At 43.5% G+C, this 22,717-nt stretch overlaps 1 protein-coding gene across 1 annotated transcript; it reads right to left on the reverse strand.

The window, feature by feature from the left end:
- LOC115143906 (rho GTPase-activating protein 44-like) lies at window positions 1-22,452 on the reverse strand. The gene is given in 19 exon segments (XM_029684363.2): window positions 1-7,982; window positions 9,063-9,434; window positions 9,613-9,731; window positions 10,778-11,057; window positions 11,060-11,307; window positions 13,154-13,342; window positions 13,846-13,866; window positions 15,282-15,462; window positions 15,725-15,816; window positions 16,076-16,189; window positions 16,783-16,863; window positions 17,027-17,108; window positions 19,792-19,903; window positions 19,998-20,125; window positions 20,637-20,718; window positions 20,939-21,007; window positions 21,119-21,230; window positions 22,063-22,139; window positions 22,341-22,452. Coding segments are annotated over 19 exon segments (2,622 nt in total). The 5' UTR covers window positions 22,449-22,452; the 3' UTR covers window positions 1-7,827.
- Window positions 22,453-22,717: the final 265 nt, after the last annotated feature.

The following is a 22,717-nucleotide window of genomic DNA, read 5'->3' on the forward strand; positions in this document are numbered from 1 at the left end:
TCATACAAAAAAATGTTTTTAATAGTTTTAACATTCTGACGAGGATTGTTTCCAATCTTACAGTACCTGTCCACAGCAAGTGTTCTGCTCTGACTGGGAGAGGGTATGTCTTATTTCAGTGTCCCCAATGTCACCGCAGTTGACATGTACATTAGGGCCTTTTTATATCTAAAAACAATGTCTCTGGATCATCAAACCTTCCCTTTTATTTTGGCCCCCTTGTATTATTTGAACAGAACTATGCAAACACATTCATGAAGATGTACTTGCTTACCAAACAATAGCTGCATGCACCACTGTGTCATCATTTGCAAATGTTCATACAGGCAAACCAGGTGTGTTATATCTCACACTTTTTCAGGCTTGCCTGATTGGCCAATGTATCTTTGTTTTGCCTAATATAAATCAGGAGGATTTGTTCATCTGATGGATAATTGGATTGATTTATGCCGATATAAAGGTTATCCTCAGAGAATAACATTCCATGTTTACAGACAAAAATAAAAAGTCATCCATTCAGTGTCATTCTGTCTTGACTCATTAGGCAAAAACGCTAATAGTTAGATGCTATATTGTCTCCAAGTTGCATAAAGTAATTCAGTTTGGCAATTATTAAGTCATGCTTAGATGTACAGTAGCCTCCATCATATTTATTTGACTCTGCTGAGTGAATAGTTGATTGACAGGATGGAAGTAGGAGCAAAATGCAATACAAGAACTGTGGACTGATAAACTGATCATAGGGCAAAACGGAATAATTCTACCTGCATTGCAAGGCTCTTTTTTCTTTTCACATATAAAAATAAATATGACAAGCACAGGTAAATAGGACCAAAGATAAGACAAATTTCACAAGCATGATGAAAAATCATGCTGCTGATTTTCACACATAGAACAATGTCTAGTCATAATCCCCAAGCCTGTTCACATCACGGCCAAACACCTGTCCACCCTGTTAAAACTACATCCACAACACAGAGAATTCCCCCTTAAAGCAACCTGAGGCAAACAGTCCAAATAGTCACTAGTACATTCCTCCTATTCATTGAAAAAACATGTTTTTATCTTACAGTAACTCAAAGGGCATGTTTAAAAAAACTGTAACAGTGGAAATATTCTGTGGAATCTCTCTCACCAACTACTGCCCTTGATAGACAGGATTTCGGATGTTAATAAAGTTGTGTTTTCAATCAATATGTACAAACCATTACTCATGAACAGAACAGCCACAGAACAGCACATTATCACCACCGACAAACGTCCAGATAGACACAGAACTGGCCATTCACTTCAGCACATCCAAATTGTAAGAACAGCTTTCAATAATGTAAATGCAATTTTGTCTATATTATATATTTTTTGAATTCCTCAAAATAATATGGCATGATTAGCGTTTGTTGCATCACTACAGGCAGAATTAAGACAAAAGCAAAAAAACATCAGTATAAACAGTAAAAAAACATGGGACCCTCTTAATCTTTGAGGTTTCTCTGTTCATAAATACTGTAATTGCACTTTGTTTTATCGTTTAGAAATTCAAACTTTTTGTTCTGGAACTGTCTAGTAAGCATTGGGTGAACTGTATTACTTTCAGGGGATAATATTAGTATTCTCCACTGGGGAATATACTCTGTACTGTATGTAAGGTTGGAATAACTAGGAAACTATGTTGACTCAACTGGTTTTTGCCTCGAGGGATGGTGGTCCTCGTTTTACTTACCAATTGACAATCATGAAAACATCCCTTATAATAGCTCTACTGGTCAAGCTTATGGACTAGTGGAGACTTGCTGCACACTGTGATGCAGCACTTTCCGTTTAGACATACTGTATCAATTAGCTCTAGGCTGATGACTCGGCACTTTTAATCTAACATTCCTCTAAAATAGATTTAACCTTGAAACAATGTCACTGCTATTACAATTACTGTACTGTATAAAGCTTGTGAGTATTTGATCCCCTGCTGATTTTGTACGTTTGCCCACTGACAAAGAAATGATCCGTCTATAATTTTTAATGGTAGGTTTATTTGAACAGTGAGAGACAGAATAACAACAAAAAATCCAGAAAGACGCATGTCAAAAATGTTATAAATTGATTTGCATTTTAATGAGGGAAATAAGTATTTGACCCCTCTGCAAAACATGACTTAGTACTTGGTGGCAAAACCCTTGTTGGCAATCACAGAGGTCAGATGTTTCTTGTAGTTGGCCACCAGGTTTGCACACATCTCAGGAGGGACTTTGTCCCACTACTCTTTGCAGATCTTCTCCAAGTCATTAAGGTTTGGAGGCTGACGTTTGGCAACTCGAACCTTCAGCTCCCTCCACAGATGTTCTATGGGATTAAGGTCTGGAGACTGGCTAGGCCACTCCAGGACCTTAATGTGCTTCTTCCTGAGTCACCTTTGTTGTCTTGGCCGTGTGTTTTGGGTCATTGTCATGCTGGAATACCCATCCACGACCCATTTTCAAATGCCCTGGCTGAGGGAAGGAGGTCCTCACCCAAGATTTGACGGTACATGGTCCCGTCCATCGTCCCTTTGATGCGGTGAAGTTGTCCTGTCTCCTTAGCAGAAAACCCCACCCAAAGTATAATGTTTCCACCTCCATGTTTGACGGTGGGGATGGTGTTCTTGGGGTCATAGGCAACATTCCTCCTCCTCCAAACACGGCGAGTTGAGTTGATGTCAAAGAGCTCCATTTTGGTCTCATCTGACCACAACACTTTCACCCAGTTGTCCTCTGAATCATTCAGATGTTCATTGGCAAACTTTAGACGGGCATGTATATGTGCTTTCTTGAGCAGGGGGATTCCTTGCGGGCGCTGCAGGATTTCAGTCCTTCACGGCGTAGTGTGTTTCCAATTGTTTTCTTGGTGACTATGGTCCCAGCTGCCTTGCGATCATTGACAAGATCCTCCATTGACAAGATGTAGTTCTGGGCTGATTCCTCACCGTTCTCATGATCATTGCAACTCCACGAGGTGAGATCTTGCATGGAGCCCCAGGCCGAGGTAGATTGACAGTTCTTTTGTGTTTCTTCCATTTGCGAATAATCGCACCAACTGTTGTCACCTTCTCACCAAGCTGCTTGGTGATGTTCTTGTAGCCCATTCCAGCCTTGTGTAGGTCTACAATCTTGTCCCTGACATCCTTGGAGAGCTCTTTGGTCTTGGCCATGGTGGAGAGCTTGGAATCTGATTGATTGTTTCTGTGGACAGGTGTCTTTTATACAGGTAACAAACTGAGATTAGGAGCACTCCCTTTAAGAGTGTGCTCCTAATCTAATCTCGTTACCTGTATAAAAGACACCTGGTAGCCACAAATCTTTCTGATTGAGAGGGGTCAAATACTTATTTCCCTCATTAAAATGCAAATCAATTTATAACATTTTTGACATGCGTTTTTCAGTTTTTTTTGTTGTTATTCTATCTCTCTCACTGTTATAGACTGATCATTTCTTTGTCAGTGGGCAAACGTACAAAATCAGCAGGGGTTCAAATACTTTTTTCCTTCACTGTGTATATATACAGTGGGGCAAAAAAGTATTTAGTCAGCCACCAATTGTGCAAGTACTCCCACTTCACAAGACGAGAGAGGCCTGTAATTTTCATCATAGGTACACTTCAACTATGACAGACAAAATGAGAAACAAAAATCCAGAAAATCACATTGTTGGATTTTTAATGAATTTATTTTCAAATTATGGTGGAAAATAAGTATTTGGTCAATAACAAAAGTTTATCTCAATACTTTGTTATATACCCTTTGTTGGCAATGACAGAGGTCAAATGTTTTCTGTAAGTCTTCACAAGGTTTTCACACACTGTTGCTGGTATTTTGGCCCATTCCTCCATGCAGATCTCCTCTAGAGCAGTGATGTGTTGGGGCTGTTGCTGAGTAACACGGACTTTCAACTCCCTCCAAAGATGTTCTATGGGGTTGAGATCTGGAGACTGGCTAGGCCACTCCAGGACCTTGAAATGCTTCTTACGAAGCCACTCCTTCATTGCCCGAGCGGTGTGTTTGGGATCATTGTCATGCTGAAAGACCCAGCCACGTTTCATCTTCAATGCCCTTGCTGATGGAAGGAGGTTTTCACTCAAAATCTCACGATACATGGCCCCATTCATTCTTTCCTTTACACGGATCAGTTGTCCTGGTCCCTTTGCAGAAAAACAGCCCCAAAGCATGATGTTTCCACCCCCATGCTTCACAGTAGGTATGGTGTTCTTTGGATGCAACTCAGCATTCTTTGTCCTCCAAACATGATGAGTTGAGTTTTTACCAAAAAGTTATATTTTGGTTTCATCTGACCATATGACATTCTCCCAATCTTCTTCTGGCTCATCCAAATGCTCTCTAGCAAACTTCAGACGGGCCTGGACATGTACTGGCTTAAGCAGGGGGACACGTCTGGCACTGCAGGATTTGAGTCCCTGGCGGCGTAGTGTGTTACTGATGGTAGGCTTTGTTACTTTGGCTAAACAGCTTGGAAAATTCAAGAAAATTATTCATAACTATAGAAGCTTCTGATAGGCTAATTGACCTCCACAAGTCTGATTCATCCTTGGGAGCAATTTCCAAATGCCTGAAGATACCACGTTCATCTGTACAAACATTAGTACGCAAGTATAAACACCATGGGACCACGCAGCCGTCATACCGCTCAGGAAGGAGACGTGTTTTGTCTCCTAGAGATTAATTTATTTTGGTGTGAAAAGTACAAATCAATCCCAAAACAACAGCAAAGGACCTTGTGACGATGCTGGAGGAAACAGGTACAAAATTATCTATATCCACAGTAAAACTAGTCCTATATTGACATAACCTGAAAGGTTGCTCAGCAAGGAAGAAGCCACTCCTCCAAAACCGCCATAAAAAAGCCAGACTACGGTTTGCAAGTGCATATGGGGACAAAGAAAGATCATGCTTTTTGGAGAAATGTCCCCTGGTCTGATGAAACAAAAATAGAACTGTTTGGCCATAATGACCATCGTTATGTTTGGAGGAAAAAGGGGGAGGCTTGCAAGCCGAAGAACACCATCCCAACCATGAAGCACGGGGTGGCAGCATCATGTTGTGGGGGTGCTTTGCTGCAGGAGGGACTGGTGCACTTCACAACATAGATGGCATCATGAGGTAGAAAATGATGTGGATATATTGAAGCAACATCTCAAGACATCAGTCAGGAAGTTAAAGCTTGGTCGCAAATGGGTATTCCAAATGGACAATGACCGCAAGCATACTTCCAAAGTTGCGGCAAAATGGCTTAAGGACAACAAAGTCAAGGTATTGGAGTGGCCATCACAAAGCCCTGACCTCAAGCCTATATACAGTACAATTTGTGGGCAGAACTGAAAAAGTGTGTGCGAGCAAGGAGGCCTACAAACCTGACTCCGTTACACCAGCTCTGTCAGGAGGAATGGGCCAAAATTCACCCAAACTATTGTGGGAAGCTTGTGGAAGGCTACCTGAAACGTTTGACCCAAGTTAAACAATTTAAAGGCAACGCTACCAAATACTAATTGAGTGTATGTAAACTTCTGACCCACTGGGAATGTGATGAAAGAAATAAAAGCTGAAATAAATCATTCTCTACTATTATTCTGACATTTCACATTCTTAAAATAAAGTGGTGATCCTAACTGACCTAAGACAGGGAATTTTCACTAGGATTAATTGTCAGGTTGTGAAAAACTGAGTTTAAATGGATGTAAACTTCCGACTTCAACTGTATACATGTGTGTATATAAAAAGGCGAGAGGATGAAATATATACAGTACCAGTCAAAAGTTTGGGCACACCTACTCCTACTACCTACTTTGGAATCATGTAGTAACCAATAAAGTGTTAAACAAATCAAAATACATTTTAGATTTTACATTCTTTCCAAGAGTGTGCAAAGCTGTCATCAAGGCAAAGGGAGGATACTTTGATTTGTTTAACACTTTTTTGGTTACTACATGATTCCATATGTGCTATTTCATAGTTTTGAGGTCTTCACTATTATTCTACAATGTAGAAAATAGTCAAAATAAAGAAAAGCCCTTGAATGAGTAGATTTGTCCAAACGTTTACATGGTACTGTATATATTTCATCCTCTCGCCTTTTTATATACACACATACACAGAGGCTTCAGTATTTACAATAGTGTTGTGATGGATAAAATATATAGCACTTGAACGTAAGTGCATGAAAGAGCAGCGTTTGTTGTGGCTTCCAACACTAATCAGTGTTATGGATGGAATGTTTCTAAGGAGACCATAGGTTTGTGTTGGTCATGGACGGGCCCCTCACCTTTGAACCTCATCACTGGATCATCAGTTTGGAACATTGCTATTATGTGTTGTGGATGTCAATCATACTCATCTGCACCGTAATCATCGGTATAAATACTTTCAGCACAAAGTATCACATTCCTCATCATCAAATCCTTTATATGGTGGATTCCTCTTACTAAAGATGGGGGTATAGGGGACTGAAACAGTAACCGCCATATATTTTCAATGAATACACTATTCTTATTCCCTGTGTGATAGAATATAAACACACGCACCAGAAGAAATGTATCTATATTCCGGATAACACCCACACATACAGGACCGGACTCATATACACACTTGCTCTAACAAAAAAGTTTTCAATATTGGCTTTCAAACAGCTGAGCAGGCTCCCCAGTGACAGGCTCTTGCCAGATAAGGCTCTCAGGGCGCTCATTAAAGAAGCTGAGGCTGAGTGCAGAGAGGCGGTATAGTCCCACCCTGCACATTCCACTCATACTCACTTTTCAGCATTCCATTCCTTTTATATAGAATTATTCTGTTTGTTATGTTTCTATGTCCCATTCCCTCTACAGCCTCTCCTATGATAATGTACAATTAAGTACATGCTAGAATATCTGTATATCGTATTTATAATTCTATATCTGTATACCTATGGTTGTATTCTTATATTATATGACACATATAATATCTCTTGTATCACTGTTAATATAATATACTCTGAAATGTACAGTATAAACAGTCATTTTAAATAGTAAATACTATATTACCCAGATTTAACTTCCCTTCTAACAGCCAAATGCAATCTTAATCTCCCTTTGAAGAGTGTGATTGGGGATTCAAACTCAAACTGGTCTTGCAGTACCATATATATTTTCTATGGCAGAACTCGCCACTTAATGATGCAGCACATTTCCAAACACATCACACAATTCACGAACACACATTCAGCCAGGAAGAAACAAGGGGTTGCCAGTGATCTCAAAGTACGAGGAATGGTTTAGGATGGCATCAAAAGGAATGCTATAGACTTGGTGACAGGGAGAGGAAATCAGAAATCTACTGTCCCTTTCCTTTACTACTACACTCACAAGAGTAGAATCCATTCCACCGAGCAAATAGTTTTCATGTCTTGTATGTGAAGTTAGAGGCAATATTGCAAATGACTCAAATAAGCCAAAAGGAAAGAAAAATAAACTATTGTTGAAAAAGAAAATTCTTAAAATTGAATGCACCACAGACAGAATCAAAGGAATCCAGTCAACATAAAAACAAAGCATTGTGTCCGATTCTGTGTATCAAAAGTTCCTCCCCCCACAGTCTCAGAGAGAAACTCTCTGGATGTGGATATACTGTATGTATTTTCTGTATTCATATATATTTCAGGTTATAAGATTAACTTTGTTTTACAGGGCTGAACCCGGTGTTTGGTCTCTATGGGTGGAGGTGAGGTCTGGAGTGAGTCCCATTGGGTCAAAGGTCAGAGAACGGGTCCTGGGAACAGGCTGGAATAGTAGGGCTGGGGGTGGAAATTCGTGATGTCATAGTATCGTGCTCTCAGACTCTTCCTCTGACTCTGTCTTGGGGGTAGGCTGGACCACCGCCACTGAGTTCCTGTAGGGGACCATCTTAGGCTCATCGAAGATGCCATCCAGTTCCACGTTGATGATGGGGATATCCAGGTTGCAGAAAGAGTCTGAGTGGTCAAAGATCAACATGAGAAGAGGAAAGAAAATAAGAGATAGAGAAAATAAGGGTTGCTTAGAATAAGTCTGTTACCAGACATGATTAAGTCAATGCTGAATGATGCATTACACACAGCAGGGAGGTGCTCGGGGTAGGTTTGTAATACTGCAAATTTCATGTGAAGAAAGAGCACTTGTTCGAGGTGTGGATAACAACAATTCCCCAACAGTGTCCAGTGCAGTCACCACAAACATTAATACTTTATCTTTGATCTCACAGTCATGTGAGAATGATGACATCCATTGTGTAACACTTGAAATGGACAACAACCAGTGAGTGGACAACAGGAAGTGTGTGTGGGGGGGGGGGGGGGTGACTTTGTACTTTGCAGAGTGTAAGCAAGGGGACAGCGGTGGGATGTGGCATGGTTTCGGGGGAAGAACAGTAAAGAAAGCTTCTTGGGATAGTAAAATGACGTCAATCTTCTGTGTGAAGTGGAGTCAGTGGACGGTCTTTCAGACATATCCACAAGCCATGCATCGCGCCAGTCTCAGCCACCATGCAAAGGGCAACGAAATTGGTTAGTGGTGGACTGGACAATTCAGAGATATATAGATATATACATATGAGACGTCATGTATACAGGTATATACAGAGAGCTGGAGCCATGCAGCTCCACAGTGAGCCAGGATGGCGGACGGTTTGTTGGTTGGAGGGGCGGGAGGGCGAGTACAGTACTGGAATTCCTGCTTACCCTAAAAGGCCCTTTCACATTTAGCCCATATTGAACCATTCGCCTCATACCGCTGTAGGCAGACGATAATAGTAGACAAAATAATGAAAAATATGGAAGAACAAGAGATATTGATTAGAATCTTTGAACCTGTTCCCAGCAGTTTTACACAAAAAGTATCAGTCATTTAAAAAATGACAGAAAAGAGTTCACATTAAAACCACAGAGATCCTATTAAATTAATTCTATGATTAAAATGCTGTCAGGCACACTGGAGAATGAGACGCTCCACCTTTACCAGAGATGAGAGTGTATAAGCGGGCTCCTAGTGTGTAGAAACTGCATTGAAGCATTTACCTGTGGACATGCTCTCCCCAGGAGACAATCCATCCAGCAGGACACCACTGTGCTCCAGGGGCTGGGGGCTGGAGCCAGGGGTGCTGGGGGGCTGCGGTGGGGGCAGGCTGGGCCTCTGCCTGGGAGGCTTGGGAGTGGGCCTGGCCTTGGTGAGGGTGCCGGCTAGCGAGGGAGGGGAGGAGAGGGTGGCGGTCTGGGCCTGTCCCGGAGAGCCGATGGTGGCGTAGCCCTGAGGGTAGCCAAAGCCATACGGGGAAGGGGTACTAGGAGGGGTGGGGGACAGGCTGACTGGAGAGGGCTGACCCGTGGACTGGTCAGACATTCCCCCAGACTGAGAGTAGTGCTTAGGTGGGATGGGGGCCAGCTTTTTAGCTGTGGAGAGACCAGACAGAATGCCAAGTGTGAGAGAAAAGCAACACAGATTGTAATTGAGAGGTGACAAGCCAAAACAAAACACTCTGGCTGCTTTGTACATAGCACAGTCTCTCTCAACATGCATACGCACGCCACGCACGCACAAACAGACACACACACAACCTTCCATCAGTACCTCTTCTCAGGGTGTGAGGGCTATGTTCAGAAGAGGGCTGTGATGGCCCACCAGAGGGTGCTGTTCCCTGGAAGCCCTTCTGTCCAATCACTGGAGAGAGCTCCTTGTTCATCAGAGTACTGGGGAGGCGAAAAGGATATATGAACAACAATATGTAATTTTTTCATAGCATCTTCTTCAGGTAGTGTGTGTGTGTGTGAGACTGTGTGTGTGTGTGTGTGTGTGTGTGTGTGTGTGTGTGTGTGTGTGTGTGTGTGTGTGTGTGTGTCCGTGTTCACTGCCTGTCAGTAAGCAGTGAACGCCATGTAGCTAACAATTGCCAATCAGGATGAATATATTGACCTTATTCCTGCACATGTCATGACATCCATAGGAATGAAAATCCCTGTAGTTCAACGTCAAATAATCTGAGTGACCACTTTCACTACTGCAAGTATACGCACTACCAGCTATATTGCAGTGGAGCATAAACCCCAAAAAATCCAAGCCCAAGCCTGTAGGCTTAATAGATTTTTGATGCCTTTTATGGAACTATGCAGCCAGAATGCCAATGGGTACAGAGCTTGAAGGAAAAAACCTAACCAGTTTATAATAGGATGGGAGTGACAGCTCTCCCAGCCCCAAATTCCCCCTCCTATTGACAGCAGATGAGGATGGGTGATCGGGACTGGAGGGATTTGGAGTTGGGGTGGAGCTATCCAATGAGGCATTCCTTATGGCTGTTGATGTAAAGCCAATGATGGGTTAGGAATCATGCCCAGCCCATCCATATTTTTCACTTAGTCACTCTAAATCCAATTCCTATTCAAAAACAAAACTAGCCAACTACCATCCAAGGCCAACTGGGCCCACTAAAATGACTCATTAACACCCACTATATTCTGCTATCGCTGAGAGCTTTGAATATTGTTTGTTGCTTGGCAACATCCTTCTATAAAATAAGGTACTAAAACGCTCCAATAGAACAGAATGAGAAAATTAACAAAATGTATAAAACAGGATGTTGGCATATTGGAGGCAGCTCCCTCTCTCTCACTCTCCCGTTTGTCTCCCAATATCCCTCTCTCATCTTGTCATTATGAGCCACTCAGGCCTGTGTGTGTTACGAAGACTGAGTTTGTGTCCAGGTTCTAGGAGTGGCCGGACGATGTGGCATAGTATTTACCCAGTCAGCTTGGCTCCTCTCTCTCGGCTACAGGCACAGGCGGCCCACGGTAGAGGTGTGGACAGGGGGAAGTTAGGGGTCTGGGGAACGAGGGACGGGTCGTGTCGGGTTAGCACGAGGGGGGTTTTGATGTAGATGGGGGAGACGTTAGTTTCTGACGGTGGGGACGCATGCAGAGCTTCGGCCAGGGAATTCTGTTTGGGCAGGTGCAGGGAGCTGGGCTTGGGGTTAGAGTTAATATCAAGCTGCTGTGGGGAGGGAGAGGGAGAGGGGCACGAGGAGGGGGCAGTGGGTGAGGGCTGTAGTTAGACCAGCGTGGGGGAGGTGGGGGAGACGGCCCGGGGGGCACGGACTCGGGACCGGGGGCGACAGGGCGCGCGCACTGCGGTGCTCGGGGGTAGAAATGGTGAGGAGGTGGGTAGCAATAGGAAGAAGAGAAAGAAGAGGGGTAAGGGGGAGGGGGCCTCTCCTCCTCCGGAGAGGGGTAGGCATAACAGGAGTCCGACCAAGTGGATGACGCATCATCGGAGCTGCAATGATAAAAATGTAAATGATTTCACAGGGAATTGAATTGTTCTGAGTCAGGAAGAGGCCAATATTGGCACGTTCTTGTTGTGGAACGAAAAGCATTGTATAAAAAATTATACTGTATGTGAGGAAGTCCAGTGGGCCATTCTGGCATGTTCGTGAACACTCAATAACCAGTGCAGTTAAGTGTGAAGGAGAACAAGTGCGGGTTTTTATATCAGGGAAGGAATTAGTCAACCAACGTTGAACAGAGACGTATTAAGAGGGTGAGGAGAGAGGTCTAAGGAAATTGAAAAATTGAAAAGAAAAAAAGAGCAAAGGAAAAACATTAATACAGGCCATGCCATACAGTATATTCATTCAGCACAAATCCTAAAACTGCTTGACAAATGCAATACTTTTTTCCCCCCATCTTACATGAGCATACCCCATTCATAGACGCTAACTGCCTTAGCTCCTATTGACGATCGTATCTTCTGAACAGGAATTATTACTATTATATATATTTTTTATTATTATATATACTTTTACCCCTTTTTCTCCACAATTTCGTGTAATCCAATTGTCCCATCGCTGCAACTCCCCTACGGACTCAGGAGAGGTGAAGATCGAGAGCAATGCATCCTCCGAAACACCACTCTGTCAAGCCGCACTGCTTCTTGAAACACTGCTCGCTTAACCCAGAAGCCAACCGCACCAATGTGTCGGAGGTAACACCATCCAGCTGGCGAACGAAGTCAGCTTGCAGGCGCCCGGCCCGCCACAAGGAGTCGCTAGAGCACGATGGGACAAGGAAATCTCGGCCCGGCCAAACCCTCCCCTAACCCGGACGACGCTGGGCCTATTGTGCACCGCCTCATGGGTCTCCCGGTCTCGGCCGGGTGTGACACAGCCTGGGATTGAACTAGGGTCTGTAGTGACGCCTCAAGCACCAGTGCCTTAGACCTCTGCGCCACTCGGGAGGCTGTGACCAGGGAATTTTTGTTTACGAGTCCCCAATGGTTGCTCTAAACGTTGACACGCATCACTCGTGGTATGGTTCAGGAAACATAAGGACGTATCTTTCATATCAGCAAGAAATGTTTTTCAAAAAACAAAAGGTTAAATTACACCTTTATAGGTTTAGAGTTCCCACACGGCCATATTTCCATGTGACATCGCTTGTTTACGGAAAACAGACGAAAGACAGAGGGGTGTGCTAATAAGCTATCTGCATCTCCGAACACTTGTGTGTAAACGGAAGACTGAAGCCACAAACGTGTTGTCACTGAAAAATACTGTCGGCTGCAACTGTGTTAAAACCAGTTAAAACAGTAAGTATGTATTTAGCATTTGTGAAATTATTTTGATGTGACATGAAAGTAGAGGGATTTATGTTTCTAAGACCGTTCCGCAATTGAGAATCGATTCAGTTCAGATGGAGTATTTGGCTGTTTTGGCTTCCAGAGACAAATCGTCTTTAAGCAGAACGTGTAATTGCCCTTGGACTATAAGGAGTAATGTAAGGCTCCTTTAGTCCATGATCAGTGTTAATGAAACTTGTTCTGATAGATAGAAAGGAAAAACATGTACATGGCAAGCTACCTCTGTGATGAGGTGACCCTTTTCTTTGCTCTAGAAACTCTGAAGATCAAACACAAGGACAATCAACCACAATGAAAACAACATCACACAAGGTCAAACCAAGTTTGAGATGAAACTGGGCGTTGGTTCACAGAAAGGTGAAGACGATGCAATGGAAAGAGAATTAGAAGACGTAAACAGAAAAAGTAGACAACGCCGTGTCGATGTTAGTTTCAGGACGCGAGGATTGGGGTAAATTGGAGAGGGGGGGCACAACAGCCTTACCTGGCACGGTCGCTGCCAGCGGGAGGAGGTGTTGGTGAGGGGGACGCAGAGAGCTCCCCCTGCTCAGGTATGAGAGCGTCTGAGGGAGGGGGGGGGGGTTGCATACTCGGGGGTGTGGAGGAGGTTTTACGCACTGACGACGATCCCCTGCGCGACACCCAAGAAGTGTCCATCACCCTGACCCCCATGCTGCAGTGGGACAGAGACACACAGTCAATCAAATAAAGTGGTCAGAGGTCAGCCAAGCCCAGGGAGCCTCATCCTGTAGTACTCACAATCGTCAGGACACTCCTTACCGAACAATATGCATAGAAACACTAGGGAAAGGAGACATTTGTAATAATGTGTCACAGTGTGGGTGTATGTATGGTTGGTCGCTGTGTGACAAACAACTGGTGGCACCTGTTATTGCCATTAGTACTTGTCAAAGCAAATCAGACGAGTACATCTAATGCCAGCAATTGCAAAGATGCATTTTAAGTAAATAAACCACACAGTGTGATAACATTGTACACACAGCACTCTGTAGGGAACGCTGAACTATAGGATTACAAGTGTGTCATTTGGACGATAGAATAATCATGACTGGAATACTGGAATACTGACAGACACATGACGACAGAGAGAGGCTTTCTTTCCACAGGCAGTTCAGACAAGAGTAAACAGAGAGAAGAACAGAGTAAGTACAGTACCTTTGAATTTTCCTAACGCTGCTTGGTAGGACAAAAACATCACAATAAAAGGTAAGGATCATGAGAACCTCTGTTAATTGATTCAAAGCATCACGACATGTAGTGTGTATCAAAGCAACTGGGGGAGCAGTCGGGTCAGGATTCGGATCCCAAGATGGAGGATCACCAGGTCGAGCCTTCAGGCGTGGATTGCAGGAGGTTATGCGGGATGGAAGTCATGCTGAGAGTATGAGGTGAGGGATTTGAGGGGTGAAGATATTCCTTCCCAAATGAGCTCCAAGCATGTCCTACCAGTGAGCCAGTTAACCAAATAGGGCAACGTTTCCCCACCGACGTAATAAATACCCCCAAAATAACACCAACATACAGGAAGTTACTTGCAGCAGTGGTCAATGTGCTTGTTTACTTTAAAAAACAATGTACGACCATTGATGGTTAAAGGCTAGGTAATATTCAGATATTTTTGGAATCAATGACAATCTCACACACCAAGCAAAGAAACAGTCAAGGACATGGCATGAAATCTCCCATAGTGCTTTAGAGAAAGGCAAAGAATTAATAAAACCATAACAGAGGTATGGATTTGAATTTGGACATAAAATCTGGGAATGCTACTTCCTCATTGGTCTCAGTTTGTACTAGGGGGCCGAATGCTCCTTGTCCTGATCTTCCTGCTCTATCTGGAGGGGCGTGTGTTTCTAATGAGAGTAGCGCTCTATTGATTGGTCCCAACACAGTCCTCGCCAAGTTTAATTGGCTGGGTTTACGTGGCCCATGAGCTGAGGGGCTCAGACGTCTGCTGAACAGGGAGGTCATTTGAAAAGAGAGAGAAAACATGATTGACTTGAAACAAATCCTCCGTACAGCACAAGACTGCTTACTGCACCACCATATACCAACATATTTCTCTGAGCTCCCTGTTCTGTCTGTCTGTCTTAGTGCATTTCTATCTGTCGCTCTCACCCAAGATGAAGAATAATTTAGTGACATTCTCTCCACCCCTCTCACACCCAGACTGAACTCTTTACTAAGCTCTCCTTTTCACTGGGTGTACAGAGTTATATTATTATAGAAACAAAAACTATTGACATGGAAAGGTGGCATGATGCTATATCTAAAGGCATATAGCTTTCACAAAACACTCAAACCTCTCACTAGTCGATCAAGCCATCAGCTTTCATCGGCTCATCCATACCTCAAAAGGCCCATTGTCCCCATTAACATGTCAACACAACTATCCTTAATTCTGAACTCTACAGCAATAACCAATACCACTAGTAATCCTTGTTGTCCAATGGTTCATGTTCCAGTTAAGAATGTTCAGCAAGAACATTAAGGGAAGACAGGCGTTTAGGTAGTTGACTTCGGAAAGAGGGATTTAAGAGAGATGGAAAAGGTAGGGCAAGACAGGTACAACACGAGTCGGATCTTCTTACCCATCCTTCTTATAGAACTCTAGCATCATATTGTCAGTGGCCACACTGAGCGGACGTCGGCTCTGGTCATTGTGCTTGCGATCGGAATGGTCCATATCCGGAGAGGGCATGGAGCTGTAGTTGGCGTTGTGGTTGGTGTGGACCGGGCTGCCATAGTTTCCTGTGACATTAAACTCAATCTCTGAGAGAGAGGAAAGCGATAGGTGAGGCGATTACTTTTGTGACAATAAACATGTATCCCGTTATAAGAACTGATTCTTAAAATTGTGAATAGGTCTCCTACGGCCCCTTAAGATGACTGACTGTCATACTGTATATGTACGAGCAGGTGCCGGTTTCCATTTACCCACATACAGAGGGTGATACAGGGACATTACATTCTAATGGATGAGATAGGCGGTTCTGGCTTACAGAGGCTGAACAGACACTGTGTCCTCTCTCACCTCCAGGGAAGAACCAGTCAGCGTGCTGGATGATGGGCTCAATGATGCCTACAATCTGCAGGGACACAGTGGTCATCATCTCTGTAATGTTCCTGGATGGATGGAGAGGAAGAGATATGGAGGAGTTAGTTTAATTTGATGAAGAGCGATTGCCAGACAGTGAATTCAATGCAATTGTTCAGAACTGGCAATTATTAACTTGAACCTTGGAGATATGAGTATTATTTCATTTGGACCGTTTTATCTCTTTAAGTCACTATCAATGGCCAGGAAATTATTTTAAAAAAGGTACTTGATGTATAGTCTCTATGGTATGACTAAATAGTGTGTTAAAGATAGGTGAGGTCCTACCCTTCCTGCGTTGTCCACAGCAGGTTGGGACCCAAGACTATTGCAATATTCCCAGGAGTCATTTTATTGTCATCCTGGTAGTCATCTAACTTGGCGAGGAATTTGATTAAATACCTGAAAAAGAAACAATTAAACTAACAATACGTTTATGGTTTTTTTCGATCACGATCATTCATGTACTGTATACTGCATTGGCTGACAAATCTCTGAATCCTACAGATTGTTGTTTTCTGGCTCATCTAAGATGAACTGATTGTTCAGACAGAACCCCAGTATGACAAGGACAGGTTTGACAGGTGTTCGCAAAAGAAGACAACCTAAATAATAAGCCCATGAAGTGAGATTCAACGATGACACTGACAAGCACCGGAGTCTGTCAGCCTTTGGATTTCTGTTTCACCCTCTACTCCCACTCCTTTTGATCATACGTCAAGCTCCTGCAACCAATATTCCATGATGCTATCCTTGATCAAGCAGCCAACACAGAAAAACACAGAAAGCACACCCAGTTCTGGCTGCTTGAAGGCTATGATGAACTCTTCACCAGTTCAGTGCAACTGCTGATGTGAAATGAGTAGCGAAGGATAGAAACAGTGAAAGGTGATTGAAACGGAAATCATTTAATGGTCAGGCAAGTGCCAAGAAAGACCAGAGAGTGAAATGGGTGCGGGACAGAGAAAAAGCGAAACACAGATAGGGCGACTCACTTGAAGTTGTTGCCATTGGCCAGGGGTAGCTTCTCGCAGGCTGTGAGGAGGGCTTGGAGTCTCTTGTCCTGGTCTTGAATGCTGCCAGACAAACCATAAAATAACAGCTTAGCGTGAAAGAGAAACCCCACATCCAATGATCTCATACTTTTCAAGTAAATAAAGAATCAGCAGCATAGAGTAGGAATCAAACACAATGAATAAACATCAACTAATGGCGGCACCATCACAAACTGATACGGACTTAGAAGCTTGGATCCATTCATCATAAAGTTCAAAGGTCATCAGTGGCTCAGGGAGTTCCCGTAGGTAGGATTTCAAAGCACCTGTTGGGATGAAACAATAGGAGGGTGAGTGAAAGTTAGATGGATAAACAGAGACGATGAGGGTGGTGTGTGTTTTGAAAATGAGAGGGAGAGCTTGAAGTAAGAGAGTAAGAAATTGTCAAATGGGCCTAAAGACGTCAGGCCTAAAGACGTCAGTGCCAAAGGATGAAACACGTCATAAAACACAGACACAGAAAGATGGAGAAGGGGGGGGGGGGGTGTAGGTCTCTAATGCAACTTTTTCTCCTGGGGATGTATTTTATGTGAAGGATGGGCCAGGACTTCAGGATGTCCCTTGCATTCTGACGGTACAGAGGAAACCACAACAGCTGTGCCACCATTCTGTCTGTAGAGTGTACAGTTGAAGTCAGAAGACTATATACACCTTAGCCAAATACATTTAAACTCCGTTTTTCACAATTCCTGACATTTAATCATAGTAAAAATGTTGTGTCAGTTCAGTGGTGGCCAGTTCAGTGGTGTCAGTGGTGGTGTCAGTTCAGTGGTGGTCAGTTAGATCACCACTTTATTTGAAGAATGTGAAATGTCAGAATAATAGTAGATATAATGATTTATTTCAGCTTTTACTTCTTTCATCACATTCCCAGTGGGTCAGAAGTTTACATACACTCAATTAGTATTTGGTAGCATTGCCTTTAAATTGTTTAACTTGGGTCAAACATTTCAGGTAGCCTTCCACAAGCTTTCAACAATAAATTGAAAATTGAATTTTGGCCCATTCCTCCTGACAGAGCTGGTGTAACTGAGTCAGGTTTGTAGGCCTCCTTGCTCGCACACGCATTTTCAGTTCTGTCCACAAATTGTATATAGGCTTGAGGTCAGGGTTTTGTGATGGCCACTCCAATACCTTGACTTTGTTGTCCTTAAGCTATTTTGCCACAACTTTGGAAGTATGCTTGGGATCATTGTCCAATTTGGAAGACCCATTTGCGACCAAGCTTTAACTTCCTGACTGATGTCTTGAGATGTTGCTTCAATATAACCACATAATTTTCATCCTCATGATGCCATCTATTTTGTGAAGTGCACCAGTCCCTCCTGCAGCAAAGCACCCCACAACATGATGCTGCCACCCCCATGCTTCACAGTTAGGATGGTGTTCCTCTGCTTGCAAGCCTCCCCCTTTTTCCTCCAAACATAACGATGGTCATTATGGCCAAACAGTTCGATTTTTGTTTCATCAGACCAGAAGGCATTTCTCCAAAAACTATGATCGTTGTCCCCATGTGTAGTTGCAAACCATAGTCTGGCTTTTTTATGGCGGTTTTGGAGCAGTGGCTTCTTCCTTGCTGAGAGCGGCCTTTCAGGTTGTGTCGATATAGGACTCGTTTTACTGTGGATATAGATACTTTTGAACCTGTTTCCTCCAGCATCGTCACAAGGTCTTTTGCTATTGTTCTGGGATTGATTTGCACTTTTCGCACCAAAGTATGTTCATCTCTAGGAGACAGAACAGTCTCCTTCCTGAGCGGTATGACGGCTGCGTGGTTCCATGGTGTTTATACTTGCATACTATTCTTTGTACAGATCAACGTGGTACCTTCAGGCGTTTGGAAATTGCTCCCAAGGATGAACCAGACTTGTGGAGGTCTACCATTTTTTTCTGAGGTCTTGGCTGATTTCTTTTGATTTTCCCATGATGGCAAGCAAAGAGGCACTGAGTTTGAAGGTAGGCCTTGAAATACATCTACAGGTACACCTCCAATTAGGCTAATTGACATAATTTGAGCTATCAGAAGCTTCTAAAGCCATGACATCATTTTCTGGAATTTTCCAAGCTGTTTAAAGGCACAGTCAACTTAGTGTATGTAAACTTCTGACCCACTGGAATTGTGATACAGTGAATTATAAGTGAAATAATCTGTCTGTAAACAATTGTTGGAAAAATTACTTGTGTCATGCACAAAGTAGATGTCCTAACCAACTTGCCAAAACTATAGTTTGTTAACAAGAAATTTGTGGAGTGGTTGAAAAACGGGTTTTAATGACTAAGTGTATGTAAAACTTCCGACTTCAACTGTATGTGTAGGCATGGCAGTGTGTGTCTATCTGCACTCGATAAACACATTAAATGCAAAGCAGTTTGAATCCCTCCAGGGAGCATCTTTACTATTGCTGACCCTGTAAAACAATAGATGTCACTGCACCTATCCGGTGTATGTGACAATAAAACATTTACAAAATGTTATTCACTTTGTTAGAAAGCACTATGCTGTTGACTTGATTCTGCTGTGTTTAAACTGGGTGACGTGGGACATGAATCCGCCTTGGTACTACTCTCTGATTTGATTTGAATTTGATACTACTCTCCCCTCAGGAGAGGGTTGCAAATGGGCTTTCCTTTTGGTGCTGGTTCTGTGTATCAACCTGGATGACATGGAATCAATAGAAATGAACATGGAAAAGGATTCAGAGAGGATTCTTTTCAAGGCTAACTCAGGGTCTGTGTATTCACAGGTACTCACACAGCCAGGATCATAAGAAGGCTGTGTATAAGACAAGACCTAAATTGAAGTTCTTAGGTTGACAGGGAGCCCTTGATAACCCAAACGGACTAGGGGCAGGATTCGAAACGATCTCCGTGACAATGTCAGCTGCCATGATAATACAGTGCAGAGTGAAATGAAGTGAGGTATTTGGGGGTGTTGGGTTGCCAACTCACCTGCGATGGCGTGAGGGTCTGCAGAGTACTCCTGCACGTCCATCACCCCACAGTCTAGAGACGCCTTGAGCTTCTTCAGTTTGGAGGCCGAGGGCGCTACTCTGAACAGGCCCTGGAATGGGACAGGGACACAGGAGATTAGGCTAATCAGTATGTTGTCACTTGGTAATGGGAAGACATACTGATAGTGTGGAATACACACTGACCTCTTCCTGCATGCCACACTCCAGCAGCATGGTGACACAGGCTTCGACGGGGAAGGCAATGTCCCGCCCGCTGAGGGCAAGGTGCTCCTCTAAGGGTTTCCCATAGCACGGCTTCTCCACCCAGGTCTCTGTCAACCCCAACACACACAGCACCAAGGTTACACAGCAGGTTAATCAAATTATTATTAAGGTTGCCTCATACATACATACATACATACATACATACATACATACATATATATATATAGCTTCTGAGCAGTCCCTATTGACTTTAAATTATACATAAAAAGTTAACGAAAAGCATACTGCAACCACAGATATGGGTGCATTGTGAATATCAGGGTTGGGTTCAGTTCTATTTAAACTACAGAAATTATGTGAGTTAATTGAAATTCCATTCATGAATTGAAACGTCTTCATTAAAAAAAACGAAATGGCCTTTTTCAAATTCAAATTCACAAATTTAATTTCTATTCATCTCCAGAACTGACTAAATTTAAACGGAATTGACCAACCATGATGAATAGAGAGAAGATGTGCACCAGTGCTCCTACTGCAGGGTTGAATGAGGACAGAGATGGCATAATGTGTGTGTAATAATGAGTGAGGGCCGGGTGGGCACTGGGCAGACAGACTCACCCTGGTGGGCTTTGATCTGAGGCAGAATATTCTGAAGGAGCTCTAACGACTTCCTGTGGTACTCTGCCTGCACCTCTATCAACTACAGAGAGAGAGAGAGAGAGAGAGAGAGAGAGAGAGAGAGAGAGAGAGAGAGAGAGAGAGAGAGAGTAGAGTAAGAGATAGATAGATAGAGAGAGAGTAAGAGAGAGAGAGAGAGAGAGAGACGGGAAATAGAGAGATTAGTGTATTTTCTATGTCCCTGTTTGTACCTCAATGAAGACATAGTGAGTGCTATTAGAGAGAGACCGTTCAGTCCTTACTGTCTGAAAGTAGCTTGCATAGTCAATTTCTTTGGCCACAAAATTGTACATGTCTGCTGATAATTGATCCTGGAAAAATACAAAAGGATAACTTCAGAAAATAAACAGCAATTTCAGAGAAAACATATTGAGGAGCGTTAGAAAGAGAACGAGAGCGAGGAAAAGGAGATGTAGACTGACTCGACAGATCTCCATTCGATTGGCTGCCTCTTCCATCTCTTCCCTGAGGTGCTCGCCCTTGGCCCCTGGCTGCACGTTGCTGGACATACCAGACTTGGAGGACTGGTGGAACCTGAGGGGTGGAGGGAGGAAAGAGGGGGGGTTACACATCCTATGCAAACATATAGACATCTGCTGCTTCCCCAATTCTCTATCGTTATGCCCTAAGTGTGCACTTGTTCACTTCCCAGTCTGTCTGTGTCTGTCTATCTGTCTGCCTGCCTGTCCTTCTGTCTGCCTTCCTCTCTCTCCTCTCTATCCTACCCACTTGTCCATAGTATCTCTCCCCCTCTCTCTCTGATTTATTTGTATGTGTCTGAAAGGTTTGAGTCACAGAGCAGAGATAATGTCCACTGCTGCCAGGGGAGCTCAATGCACACAGCAGGGTGATGGGGAAAAAACGTGACACACATTTGGGTCAGCAGAAGAAACTGCAGGAGCTCTATGAGGAAAATGCATTACATTTCCCCAATGTCTTGGCCCCTAATGTGTGTGTAATATGTATGGGTCAGACTCAGCACAGAGGCAGAGGCTGTGGTTGCAGTCTATCCCTGAGCCACAGTCCTGAATACGGGAAGGACATTGGAGAGATACTGAGTTATGCTGGAAGCATGACTGTAAAAGGACATCTTGGTAAAGGAAAGAAGATCCATGGAGAGCCAAGGTGAGGAGGAGAGCCAATGTGAGGTGTATATTAATAAGGTGAAGGGGTATGATGAGGTGAGTATTTGAGGGGTGGAGAATGTGGCCACGCCTAGATCCTCACTGTAAAATATGGGCGATCAAACAGTGACGTTCATGTGGAACGCTGTAAAGAGGTCCGTTCACCTCTCACACACATACTGCCACAGACACCCACACACACACACACACACACACACACACTGTCAGTCAGCAGCTCGTACCTTGTGCGTGCCGAGTCCATGTCCAAAACCAGTTTTGCTAAATGTTTCCTTTGTTTCTGGATGTTGGGGATTTCCACCTGAGTGAAATCACATCATAAAACAAAGACACTTTACTCTGGTTTGTTCTGTAGTGTGAGAGATTGGATAGAGACACACGGGCAATTGTCATAGGAATCATGTTCTCACAGCTTGTGTAGCTTTGTAGGTGAGATACATTTGCAGTGGTGACGTTCATGACCATGGTACAGATGATGGTTGTTATGGTCTACAGTAAGTACCTCTGCCAGTTCGTATAGGGGTTCCACCACGTCTCTCTCAATGGTGAACTCAAACAGGATGAGCTCCAGAGCCATCTTCTCCTGTGTCTCACCACACAGCTTCAGCATCTTCCTGCAACCGGCCAATGAGAGGCCAGAGAAAATAGCACATAGCCAATTAGAACACAAAACGAGACCAGACCTCATTTCACTAGAAATTGTGTGGTATTATTGTATGTGCTATCACTATGGCAAAGTCCACACCTTCACAATAATGGATAAAAGTGTTATATGCTATTAAAATTTGCTGATGCAATACAATAAAGAGCTCAGTCTTCACTAGCAATGACCGTAATAATCGCTCTGCTGTTGATTATGTGTCATGATCATGAATCGGG

The sequence above is a fragment of the Oncorhynchus nerka genome, linkage group LG16 (assembly GCF_034236695.1).
Source record: "Oncorhynchus nerka isolate Pitt River linkage group LG16, Oner_Uvic_2.0, whole genome shotgun sequence".
NCBI classification, from domain to species: Eukaryota; Metazoa; Chordata; class Actinopteri; order Salmoniformes; family Salmonidae; genus Oncorhynchus; species Oncorhynchus nerka.